This window comes from Canis lupus, chromosome 32 (assembly GCF_011100685.1).
Source record: "Canis lupus familiaris isolate Mischka breed German Shepherd chromosome 32, alternate assembly UU_Cfam_GSD_1.0, whole genome shotgun sequence".
NCBI classification, from domain to species: domain Eukaryota; kingdom Metazoa; phylum Chordata; class Mammalia; order Carnivora; family Canidae; genus Canis; species Canis lupus.
In genome coordinates, this window is record NC_049253.1 from 5,816,641 (window position 1) to 5,830,727 (window position 14,087).

Genomic DNA, 14,087 nt, shown 5'->3' on the forward strand with positions numbered 1-14,087 from the left:
TTTCAGGTTAAATGTTAAACTGTTAACTTGTCAAACACAGATTTTTCTTATTTTCATAACTAGTGTGTAGCTGCCCACAAGATAATCTAAGCACACTCAGTTTAGAGTGTTTAAGCTCTAAATTTTCTCTTCAGTCACACTGTCTCAATTAAATTAGCAATATCGGGACACCTGGGTGGCTCAGCAGTTGAGCATCTGCCTTTGGCTCAGGGCGTGATACGGGAGTTCCAGGGTCCCACATCGGGCTTCCTGCATGGAGCCTGCTTCTCCCTCTGCTTATGTCTCTTTCTCTCTCTGTGTCTTTCATGAATAAATAAATAAAATCTTTAAAAAGTAAATCAGCAATATCATTCTTTGAAAATAAAATAAAAACTATTGTTAAATAAAATACATTATTACTATGGATCACAATTTAAAAGATAACAAAACAACTAGTACAGATAACCACACACTCTCACAAATAGTATTTAAAATTTAATACAGGGTAAGTTTGCTGAATACAGGATCATTGTGTAGAGATATTGCTAGATTTTTCTTTCCTTCTTCCCCACTTGGATAAGGAAGCAGTGTACCTAGTGAAAAAAAAAAAACAAAACAAAACACACTTTCCTGGTTTCCTTACAAGTGTCCATTATAACAAATTTCTGGGTAGAAATATAAGCTGAATTCATACTATGTGACTTCAGGGAAAGCTGTTGAATTAGCCAATTCTCTTGGCCTAATTCTTGTGTCCGTTTCACTCTGCTGTTCTCCCATTCGTATGTATAGAACACAGAAGCATGCTTGGGATACAAAAGTCATTTTCAGATGACAAAGATAAACACCATCAATTAAGGTTAACTGGAAAGAAATATACAAAGACCCTGGATTTCTATGGACATCTCTAGGCCACCTTATCAGCTCTAGTCCTGCTCTTCTCTGGATTTTTTGTCATATTAGAAATCATTTTATTATTAGTTTAAGCCATTCTCTGGGTGTAGTTTCTATTATTCTCAACTGAACTTAATCCTTATAGATACCAATACTACTCTATGTGATATGATAGAGTTTATAAGCCATTTTTTTTCAGTCTTTCATACCATTTTATTTTCTCCCTTCAACCATAATAATATGATATCCAAATTTTGTCCTAATTGGAGGGTCGGTAAACACAGGCTCATCTGGCCCACTTACAGGCAAGGCAAATGCTGCTTCTTGAAATGGTCCCACCATGGAACCTCTGGTCATCCAACCCAAGTCGCCCCCTTGCCTGGCTTTATCTTCACTATACTGTGTGGCCACTTCATTGAATCTCATTCCAGACTTTAACTTTTCCATGGCTTCCATGATTTTCCCATGTTTTTCACACAGAAAGTGTCTAACCTTTATTGTATTACCACCACCTTTGGGACCCTGGGCCTTCTTGTCAGAACTGTCACTCCCGGAGGCGGCTCCCCCTTTCCTCCCTTTCCTGGAACCGCTCTTTTCCTTGGGCGGCATCTCCGAAAACTGCGACCGAACCCTCAATGGCTTCCTTTGCCGCATCTATAAGCCATTTTAAAAAGCACAACAATTAAACTCAAATTCTTTAGTTAGTAGTATAAGATACTTGGGTTGTATTTTCTAATTGGTTTGTATGGTGTTTTTTGGTTTTGTTTTAATTTCAGTATAATTAATATATGGTACTAAATTAATTTCAGGTGTCCAATTTGAAGGCCGACTGCCTCAATTAAGCACATTGACTCTGGAATCAATGTTGAACTTAACCTCTTGTATTTCATACTTAAAGCTTTGCGACTTTGTCAGGATACCTACCCTCCATGGACCTCAGTTCTTTCTTCTATAAAATTAGTAAATATCATAGGCCTCTTATGAGGATAATAGTATTATATGTAACACAATTCCTGGCATATAGTAAGTGCTAAATTCATGCTTATTATCATTATTATCATCATCCAGAAATTATTGATTTTAGGTGGACTTATACAAATAAATAATTGATTTGATTTGTACCATTGATACAACATACAGAGTATTGTAGCTATTCAAGTAGATCTCTTAATTTTTTCCTACAACATTGTAAACTTGTTGAAGGCCAGAAGTATATCTCATATATTTTGGCATTTTCTAAAATTGTGCTAATATTGTAGCCACCGGCTATATGGGACTACTGGGCACTTGAAATATGGCTACCAAGAATCAATATGCACTGTAAATATAAAATAACCATAGACTTAGCACCAAAAGAAAAATGTAAAATATTTTATTAGTGATTTTTATATTGATTACATCTCAAATGATTATTTGAAATATGCTTAATCAAATATACTTAAAAGTAATTTTTTTCTTTTTACTTTTTCAATCCAGCTAATAGAAAACTTAAAATTATATGTGGCTTACATAATATTTCTATTAATATAATTGCTTAAGTAGGCAGGCAACATATTCTTAAGGAATATTTAAATTGTAAATGACTAGTTTCTGTCTCCTTCCCCCCCCTCCCCACCACTGCACTATAAACTCCTTGAAACAGAAATTATTCACTATTGAATTCCAAGAGCTTCATTACAAGGCCTGGCATATGGTAGTTCCAAGTAAACTCTTGATGGGAAGAGTGAGAAATGAATAAATAACACCTGAACTTGGCCCTCCTGTTCATAAAAATACAAAGGGGATCAAGTACCTTGTCTTTATTATAGGAACTATAACCATGTTTGGCATGCATTAAGTTATTTAGTCCTTCCAATAACTTCAAAAGATAAATCTTATTTCCTTTTTTTCTAAAAGAAAAACTTGAGGGTCACAGAAGTAAAATAATTGGTATAATGTAGCAAAAGTTGGTTTGGTTATGCTCATATTAGAATCAAAATATACTTGACTGCAAATCTCATTCTCTATTTCTCCGATCATTGCCTCCCACAAATGTAATTTATCATCCAAGGACTCCAATCTTTAACAAGTAAACTGAACACTGGATACATTTTTGTTTAAAAATGCCTGACCATGCTTGATTGCATATTGCATGAATTCTGCATACTGCTCTGTGGTCTGGTTTGGAAAGCAAGAAAATCAACGTGCTATTTTAAAAGGGGATACTGTCATCAGGGATAAGAAGGCTAGATAAAAAGGATGCATTATATAGTTGGTACATGAGGTAGGCCTGTTCAGAAGAGAGGGACTAATATTACAAGTACCTATTTCATACGGAGAAAAAATATAAATAAGGACTCCAAGTAGTAGCATCAAAAAAAGATCACCAAGACAGATAAAGGTAAAGAAAAGAGAAACTACTTAATCACAACCTACTGTGAGTCAGGCTCTTTGGTAGGTTCTTTTATGTGTTTTATTTAGACCTAATTACAAGTTTTTGGTTGATAAGTATTAGCACTTCCACTTAAACTGTTAGAAAACTAAGTCTCAAAGATATGAGGTGACTTGCTCAAGGTGGCAATGATTGGCAGAACCAAAGTCAGAGCTAAGATCAGTCACCGTACAGTACAGGCTTTAACCTGTCTACTTCAAAGTCTGACTTCAAAGATGGAGACTTGATTTGTAAAGCAGAAAATCAAATGGAGTAACAAATGATAACATATACAAGAAATGGTTCTGACGGATGAGAGTAAAGAGCAGCATGCAGCTGTTATAGAAATGGGCTATAATAAATATTCAATATTCAATAAATATTTTAAAATATTTTTTCCTCATTTTGCTAATGTGTAATGATTTTTAAGTCCTTAGAATTGTATTTTTTCTTTTTTTTAAGAATTGTATTTTTTATTTCATTTTTATTTTAATCATTATTTATATTTTTTGTCTGTTAGGTTTTGTTATTATTTCCCTTCTGATTTCTTGTACTAAACATAAGATTTATTCTTTTTCTTTTTCCTCATTGATAAAAAAGCAGTTTAGGGCCATTAATTTACCTCTAACTAGAGCTTTGATCAGATTATTATTTGGATATACAACATTTTAATTGTGTTTTTCATAGTTTGTAATTTTTGTAACTTTCTCTTTGATCAAATAGCTAAATAAGTTTTTCTTTCTTTCTTCCTTCCCTTTTTTTTTTTTTTTTTGAGGTGGCAAGTAGTTGATCACTCTAGATTACTGCCTAGAGAGAATTTCCACACCATAGAAGAGACAATTTAAAAGCTGAGGGAGACTTCTAGCAATATCTCTAAGTTGGAGAGGAAGCCGAGAGTCTAGGAGGAGTGGAGGCAAGAAGTCTAGAATTCACCCAGGAGACAGGAGAATAGTGGCAGAGAGAGCGCTACAGATACCTGCTGAGGAATGCTGTAAGTCTTCAGGTCAGTTCTGATAAATGCCTGGGTCTAAAGATCTCAAATTAGATGAACCAAATGAACTATCCTGTGAGTACTAGTCAATCTCTTTCCCCCAACCACCCCTGTACTTGCTTAATGAATTCCAATGTTGGGGAAATAGTGTGTTACTATTAGAGAGATGGATGCTATTCATGGGCTCAAGAACATGGACTCCCCTTTATCAAGGTTAATATGACTACAGTCTGGGCTAAGTGCTCAGCCTGCCAACTACTGAGAGGTTTGAATATCACCATTCCCGCGGGGATTGGGGACCAGCTAGACCTCTGGTGGCAGATTGATGTTATTGGATCTTTTCTAATACAGAAGGGATATAAAATTGGCTTTAGATATAGGCATGGATTCTGGCTTTAATAGGCAATCTCTATCCATAGACTTTCTGCCAGCAACACCATCTGTGGATTTACAGAAAGCCTCATCCATTTGCCATGGTATCTCAACAACATCAGATAATAGCTAAGCTAACCTTTTATAGCAAAATGTAGCAATGGGCTCATATCCATGGAATTTGATAGACTTACTTTATTTCCTATTACCTAGTATTAACCTACTGGATTTGATAGAATGGCCTGCTTATGTTCAGTAATTTTACCAGTTGGGAGACAGGAAAATGGAAAGAGCAAGGAGGGCTCTATTAAACATATGTGGAGGAATATTCCCTATAAAGTCGGGATGCATTCCTACAGGATGCAATATAGGGCTGAAATTAGCAACCGGTATCTAAGTGTCATTTCCTTCTTCAGAATGCTTGAATCTGGGCTGTAGGAATATTGATAAAAATAAGTCACAAAAGGATAAATAATTTTCCCAAGGACATGCAGGAATTAAGTTGAAGCATGAGGATATGAACCAAAACTGTCTAAAATCCAGTCTCTTAACTCATTTTGTAAAAATATATTTAGTTATTCATCTATATTTATTAGTATTTATTTATATAAAAACCTATTTAACTTGTTTCAAAGGTAATCAATTATTTTTATAAAGAAACGTCCTTGTTTTTGATTAGCTGGTCAATAGTTATTTGTTCTAATTTGGCTTTAAAAATTAACGTGGCTAATTTCTAATTTGTCACGAATTAGAAATACATCTGTATAGACAAACAGCTATTTTACTTTTAGTGATACTGTGAATATGCAAAGGAAAGTGGAACCCTGACCAACTATTGCTTTTAGACCTATTTATCTGTAACTACTCTTTTTTAGAGTAGTTAAGATCTATTTGCTGAAATGTTAAGATTTTAGGAATTATTCAATTGACACATTTTACTGATGATGACTTTTTTAACAAGGGTATGTCTGACATGAAACAACCATTTATTGGACTTTGAAATTATCAAACATGTACACCAAAGTGATGGTTTGATTGTAACTAAATTAATGAATTTAAGTACCAAGAGAAAATTGATTATAGATCAACCATTTTTATTTATAGGCTATTTTTCTTAAATATTCCCTTCTGTAAGTGAAAATGTAACTGTAGTTACCTTTTTTGTAAAACAAAGTCAGCATGTTCTTTTTTTTTTCAAAGATTTATTTTTAGAGAGAGAGAGAGAGGGAGGGAGCAATCGCACAGGAGGAGGGGCAGAGGGAGAGAATCTTTGAAGCAGATTCCCCACTGAGCAATTAGCATGATGTGGGGCTCCATCGCACAACCTATGACCTGAGCTGAAACCAAGAGTCAGATGCTTAACCAGCTGAACCATCCAGGTACCCCCAAAGTCAGCGTGTTCTTAAATTTACAGCTTGTCACCTAGAACAACGCTAAGCATATAGTAGATGCTTAATATTTTTAAGTAAATAAATACATGAATAGTTCAGATTTTTTATAATGATTCTCACTATTTTCATATTTCCATAAAAATGCCTGAGGGTTGTTAACCAAAACTGGGCACTTACTTTTCAGTAGAACATTTATTATTAAGACTCATTCAGAAAGACAGCTGCTTAATTATTGTTGGCTCAATTTTTTTTAATATTACCTAAGGGCAAAAAATAGCAATATCCCAAACTAAAATATTCTTATTACCAGATCTCTTTTAAGCCAAAATTATCTCTAATTCATGTTTAGTCAAAACTCAGATACTGAAGTAAAGTGTGTGTTTCTTTTACTTCTTCAGTTTTCAAGATGTTATCAACCCACCTATAATGATGTTTTATAAGAAAGCTCTTATATGCAATATAGCCGGCATGTACTCCTCTTCTATCATCTCTAAAAAAAAAATGACAGAAACAGAATTTGAAGATATCTTTTGTTTAAGAGGTTGTATCATTGGTTGTTTGCCACACATTACCTTAATATCATCATATATTTTTGAGTATAAGCATTGGTTTGGTTCCTTTGGAATCTAAAATCCAGTGAAAGCAAGTTCTTATGGTGTGCAATAAATTTTGCACAGGAAAATGGAAAAAAAGCATTAATGAAAATATATTTAAGTCCAGAGTATTAATCATTTGGGGAAGTACATAAAGAAGTCCTAGGATGTATTAAACATAATAATATCTTCTTTGTCATTCATCACAGTATTTCTAAATATGTCAAAAGCAAAAAAATGACAAAATTAAAATACTAATTTTAAAGTGGTAGTGAAGCAGCAATTTCAGTATGTCCTAGTAAACATTTCCCTTTCCAATTATTAAAAATAACTTAATCCAGGTGATATTTACATCATTTATGGAACTGGAGTGTTTAGAAAATTATTCACTCTATAACCTTAAAAAGAATTACATAACAGAAAAACCGCAGATATTGCAGAGTTTTAAAAGTATCCTTGTACTTTTCTTTACATGTTTAGTAACTTTTGTTTTGATTTAGCAGTATTGATGTAAAGTGCATGAAACAAGCAGCTAATACTATAGAAGGATATCAGGTAAGTCATTTGAGCTTGTTATTAATTATTAATTGTCTTCTGATCCTTAAACTAGATACTTAAACTGAATAGACCACTATCAGCAAGGGATGCAAATTATATCAATACTGTAGGTGCCCAAACACAAATGGATTGCTAAATATTTTATTGCTGTCCTAAGTGTCACTAAAGAATTCTACATAATTTTCCTTATACTCTAAAAGAAAGTGTCAAAATATTTGTCTTCTTCCAAGTAATCAGAACTTATTATCTCAAAATGAATATTATTTTCTTGAGAGCTCATCTTAGAAGCTTAACCAGAGATTGTATTTTATGTATTTTCTTCTTTCAGATCAGCAATGGGAGAACTATATCATTATATTTTTATAATTTTGATAAAAAATCAATAATCCTCCCCTCAACCTCCTTAAACTCTTCATTTTATATTTAAGGCAAACTGAACAACTTTTTCTTATAAACACCCAGCATCCTCATACCTTTTATACTTGCCTACATTCTTGCTACAATATTTTCTCTTTATGTCTATGTTGCCTGACAAATTCTATCCCCTCTGGCTCAGATTTTACTCTGTGAAGCCTACTCTGATCTACATAGATAGAAATGACATCTCAGTTTTTTGAATCCTCATGATGCTTTTGGCACTATTTTTATGATGTGAGTCTCATTCTGTTCTATAATGTGGTTAGCATTTGAGAACTCTAAATCACCTTAATAAACTAAAGAACAAATTGGAAATGAAACCCTACTGTAAAATAGAAATATTCCACTTAGGAGAAAACACAAGAATAAATATAGTATATATAATAAATAATTATGGGACAGAGGAGATGAAGAGAAAATAGCTGGGATGACACCTCTGGTTGTGACTTGTTAATCTTTTAAGTAAAGATGATAACAAAGAAACACCCATTTTGTGAAACTGGTCAAAGGTATGAAGTTGCAGTTATGAGATAGGTAAGTCCTGGTAATATATAGCACAGTGACCATAATTAATAATATTGTATTATATATTTGAAAGTCAAAAAATAGATCTTCAACATTCTCATCACAAAAAAAACAAGATTTGTAACTGTGTGGTGATGGATATCAACTAGACTTATTGTGGTGATCATTTCACAATATATATAAATGTTGAATCATGTACTGCTGAAACTAATATATATCAATACATCTCAATAAAAAATTATAGAGTTGAGACCTTTGAAGGGTAAAAGAAGGAAGGTAACAGGAAATTTTTTTAAGGTGTCAAGGGTATTGTGCATTGGTCATTATACTCTACTGGAAAATGCCAAATTTTCCTGATAATTGAAGCTTTCAGACTGTGTTATCATTTATCAGTGGTGGGAATTCTTGGTTCCTTCTTCTATAGAAATACTTAGTAAGCATAGAATTGTACTTTTTCTGAACATTTAAATGAATTCTGCCTGAAGGAAGAAGAATGACCCTACCTACCCTATAAGGTACAAACTTAGTCGCTGCAGCCACAATCAAATTTGTTCTTTATTTTATTGATCCTTTCCATGCTGAGTCTCAGACCCAATATTATTGAACCTGAAAAGTACAATAAAATCATATATAATTTGAAAGCTAGGAAAATATGGTGTCAATTTAGTTGCTTGGTTAGCTAAAGTTTAAGTAGAAAATCTTCATTATAAGAGGTTAGGTCACCTTTTATGGTTGTTGAAACTTTTTCTAAAACTTACTGGAGCAATTTATATTTCACAGAATATAGCACTTGGATATAGTCTCATGTTCACTGAAGCTTCAGGAACTTGCAGTGCATCAAGTTTAATTCTAAATTTAAAGGCCTGTATTTTTAGATATTGTGTACTTGATTCTATTTAAATAATGGGACTAGATATTTTGTGTTCCATATTATGGAACATCAATCTTATTACTATTCCATCTTTGCTTTAGGCCACACATACTCTTCTATAAAAATCCATATTTAAAGTGAGAATTGCTACAGATCACTGAATGGTGTCTTCAGTGTTACCATTCAAGTTGGATATACTGCCCATAAGTTGGAATTTCTGGGGATACCATTGCCCTGTTTGACTCAGGATGAGTGTATGCAGTGGGTGTAAATCTGCTGATGGGCTCAACTTCTCTCACTCATCTGACCTGAGGAGACACTGAGTCAACAGAATAGAATTCCAATAGCTTCCCTACTGCAAAGCTCACGCCCTTCAGAGTGACACCTTTGTCCTCTAGGGCTTATTCAACTGCTTTAGGAAAGTGATAGCCTGAGCAGTAAAAATAGAACAGTGTCCAATCTGTAGAGAAAAAGAAAATTAGATTTAACCTAAGACAGTGCAGCACATTTTTAAAATTCTTTATTTTATATCCTGGTGTATTTGTATAAAATTAAACCTTCTTTGGAACATAATCATTTTATGGCAATATTTTGATTATGATATCTGATTCTTCTCTCACAAAATTACAAAAGGTTTAAGGCTTAAAAATTTCTCTTATCTCTGTATTTGCAATGTACAACAGGAAATGAGGTGGGAAAAATGTAGAACTCTTCTGAATTGGCTGCAAATCTAGCTTTTACCATTGATTCATTGGTAATTGTCCTGAAAAACTCCAAAGATAGGAATCAAGGAGTCTAATTAAATGAACACAGTGCGACCTTGCCTCAGACAAGTATACTAACATATGCTTACACAAGTGGCATGTAGTTTGTGTTTGAAAATTATACTTGAAACAAGGCTGTTTCAAAGCAGTTTGGGACTATAGTCTATTTCAATCTTTTGATTTTACCTGTAAGTCAATGAAAGAAAATGATTTTATAAGGTTACTACTAAGTAATTAGCATTTTCTAAGTAATTAGAAAATGAAAAGTGAATGATTTGTGAAGGAATACAGTAACTACATATAAATTATGTTTTCAGGAAATTTGATTAAGCATATAAAAAAAACCCCAATAAAACAGAAAAGTTTGTGCCACAATGATGGGTGTTAAGGACAGACACACCTCTCCTTTGCCAAAGGAAGAGATAAGCATAATTATACACGCTAAGAAAGAATCTAACAGATAAAAGATAATTAATGCAGCAAAATGACTTTGGAGAGGAGATACATTGGATCCAAATTACTGGCCACTTTTTTTTTTTTTTTTTTCTAAAAGGGAAAATAAGATATTAAAGAGTAGAGACTTGACCCTCAAGTGTAAAGCAGAGTTGCCAAATAACAGACAGCCTGATCAAGAAGGAATAAGAGGAGGGTTATTGGAAGATTGGCTTGGTACCTGTGAGAGCTGGAAGATGGAAGTAAAAAATGGAAGAAGCAGCTGAGCAGGGATGCTTATTTTTTGTTTGTATTGAAAGGCCAGCTGAGATTACAGAGCATGCACTCTGGAGACCAACAATTGTGTAGTTGTGATATTTTCTCTAGCATTGCTTTGCAACAATATGAAGAGAGCTGATGAGGTGAGACGAAGACTGATGGTTTAGACATCAGCAAGTCAACAGAGAAGATATGCATGGGGCAAAGGATTCATAAGAACCTCAGAGAAAGTACAGGAAGTTAAGAATCACAAAATCTCTAAAGTATAAAGAAGCAGACCACTGGAAAGGTAGGGGGACCAAACCATCAATTCAGTCAAAGATCAAGGATACTTAGAAGGAGACTCAGAAAGGAAAGAGCGTTCCATAAATGAAGGGTCTGTGGGATGTTAAAATTCCTGGATTGGGAAACTTCCAGGGGGTAACTTCCAGTGTGCTGCCTTGGGAGTGTCTACTGAACCACAATGGTGATGAAAGTGAGTGGATTTGAAGATCAAATAATGTGACTAAAGGGGTAGGAACTCTGCTTACATATGGAAATCTTTCAGAAATGGAGAAAAAGGAGATATAAAGAAGAATGTCAGCTGTGGGCCAAACCCCTCAATAAATATAGAGAAGGACACATTTGCCAGAAAAGTAACAGAAAGGAATCAGTTTAGAGGATGGCAAATTTGGATACCATAAACTATAAAGGGTGAAGGGGTTTTTCTTGCATGAGTGTAGGAGAATAATGATCTAGAACTGGTGAAGTGAAACTAGAAGAATGCTGAAATTGCTTTAGGAATTTGGGATGTAGGTGAATAAACAAGCTTGTTTTTGAAGGACTACAATGAAGTCAGTATTTGGAGGTCAGCCAGGTTTCAGTTGAGGGGTAGAGGAGAAATGTATAGAGAACGTGTCATATGCTTCCATTTGGAATATTACAATATGTGCTTCAAGTTCCAAAGAAAGCCATTTTAAAAGCTTTCTGGTACCCTTTCAAGGTGATTTCTTAAGGACAGGAAGTACAAGTGAACATGCTTATCTCTATAGCTTGTGCCTAAGTAGGCATCTGTACACTATAAACTCCTTCAGTTAAGAGACTGGTGTTGTTCTTTTATTCTCAGCGTCTAGTGCACAGCTTAGCAAATAGCAGGCTCTTAATAAATACTTGTGCATGTCATATTGTAGGTGATCCGCACATACTTGTGGGATGACCATAATATCCAACACATAGTATGATGCCTTGTCAAGTTTGCTTGTTTCCTTTAAGGAATATCAGAGTGAAATAAAAAAGCCCAAAGTGAAGTTTCCCAGCTCACTTATCCATAAAACTTGATTTTTTTCTCTTTAAATAATTAAATTACTATGAAATAGGGTATCCCCATCCACCTCCAATTTTATTTTTTATTTTTTATTTTATTTTTTATTTTTAAAAACATTTTATTTATTTATTCATGAGAGACATAGAGAGGCAGAGACACAACCAGAGGGAGAAGCAGGCTCCATGCAGGGAGCCCGACATTGAACTCGATCCCGGGTCTCCAGGATCATGCCCTGGGCTGCATGCAGGCGGCACTAAACCGCTGAGCCATCCTTCCACTTCCAATTTTAAATGGATAGCCATCTTATAAGAAATTTCCATTTCTTTTTATATTATGAGATAATTCATGGATTTTTACTTCAGTGGAAAAAAAAAACATCCAATCAGAGAACTGTCCTTTGGGGGGAGGGGTGGGAGTCTTATTTAAGTAGATACCTGTCATCAGTCTCACAGTGGACACTTGTATTTATCTCCTATACTTATAGCTATTTTGTACTTTAATGCTGACAGCTGACATAATTCAAAGTTAAGTCTAACTCTATTGGAACAGTTAACTTTTATTTATTTATTCATGAGAGACACAAGAGGCAGAGATACAGGCAGAGAGAGAAGCAGGCTCCCTCTGGGGAGCCTGATGCAGGACTCGATCCCCGGACCCTGGGATCACAACCTCAGCCAAAGGCAGATGCTCAACCACTGAGCCACTCAGGTGTCCCTCAACAGTAAACTTTTTAAAACTTCCTTAAATAGCCTCAAAAAATCTAAAAGTCAATGTCATTATCAGTGAAAGTCCTAACAGATTCCTCAGTTGTATGTAAGGCATTTTGCAGTTGATGATTTCATGTGCTTAGAATAATGCAGCAAAATTTAGTTATTGGATATTTTCCTCATAACTAAGCTATAAAAAAGCTATTGCATATTTCCCCATAACTAAGCTATAAAAGTATTCTCCAATTTTCTGTAACACATGTAAATATTTAACTTCACAAAGTGTATCAATGTCATTTTTTATTCAATTTATTTAAACTTGTTTATTAAATTTATTTTTTTTTAATTTTTATTTATTTATTTTTTTTTTATGATAGTCATACAGAGAGAGAGAGAGAGGCAGAGACACAGGCAGAGGGAGAAGCAAGCTCCATGCACCGGGAGCCCGACGTGGGATTCGATCCTGGGTCTCCAGGATCGCGCCCTGGGCCAAAGACAGGCGCCAAACCGCTGCGCCACCCAGGGATCCCTGTTTATTAAATTTAAATGACAACAACAAAATGGTTCATTTATTTTTTTCTACCCCCAACCCCTGCCTCTGGAAACCACCAACCTGTATCAATGAGCTTAGTTTAGTTTTATTTATTTTTTTGTTTGTTTTTTAAAGATTCTACATATAAGAGAGATCACATGGTATTTGTCTGTATCCTACTTATTTTACATAGTGTAATGCCCTTGAGGTCCATCCATGTCATAAATGGCAAGGTTTCATTCTTTTTATGGCTGAATAATATCCTATTGTGTGTGTGTAAATATATATATATATATATATATATATATTTATATATTTACACTTTCTATATTTTCTTCTAAGAGCCTCAGGGTTTAAAACTATGGTTTTAGTTTCTTATGTTCAAGTCTTTAATCCATTTTAAGTTATTTTTTGTGTATAGTATAAGATAGTACTCTAGCTTCATTCTTTGCATGTGGTTGTCCAGTTTTCCCAACAGCATTTATTGAAGAGATTGTCTTCCTCCATTACACATTCACACTTCCTTCCCATAAATTAATTAATCGTACATGTCTAGGTTTAATTCTGGGCTCTTTATCCTGTTCCATTGATTTATGTGTTTATTTTCATGAAAATACTATACTGTTTTCATTACTACAGTTTTGTAATATAGTTTTAAATCAAAGAGTATGTGCTTCCTGCTTTGTTCTTTCTCAATATTGCTTCAGCTATTTGGAATCTCTCATGGTTTCATGGTTCCATTCAATTTTAGGATTTTTCCTCTGTTTCTGTGAAAAATGCCCTTGATAGGGATTGCCCTGAATCTTTATATTGCTTTGGGAAAAATGGACATTTTAAAAATATTAATTCTTCCAATCTATAAGCACATTATTTCTTTCCATTTATTTGTGTCTTCACAAATACAGGAATGTCTTGTGGTTTTCAAATACAGGTCTTTTACCTTCTCAGTTAAATTTATTCCTAGGTATTTTTCCCCCTTTTTGGTGCAGTTATAGATGGGATTTTCTTCTTAATTTCTTTGATAGCTTATTAGTGCCTAGAATGCAACTGATTTTTATGTATTGATTTTGTA

At 34.1% G+C, this 14,087-nt stretch overlaps 1 protein-coding gene across 7 annotated transcripts in view; it reads right to left on the minus strand.

Moving 5' to 3' along the window:
• Positions 1-1,058: 1,058 nt before the first annotated feature.
• The window catches only part of LOC100856504 (peptidyl-prolyl cis-trans isomerase NIMA-interacting 4-like), a 138,909-nt gene continuing 125,880 nt past the window's right edge, over positions 1,059-14,087 (minus strand). For 6 of the 7 annotated variants that reach the window (XM_038581783.1, XM_038581784.1, XM_038581782.1 and 3 more), the window contains one exon: positions 1,059-1,524. In XM_038581783.1, coding sequence (XP_038437711.1) covers positions 1,084-1,524 — 441 coding nt within the window. In that variant the 3' untranslated portion in view covers positions 1,059-1,083. Of the gene's footprint in view, positions 1,525-6,455; positions 6,525-14,087 lie in introns of all 7 variants that reach the window. The other variant, XM_038581787.1, reaches the window with a different exon arrangement.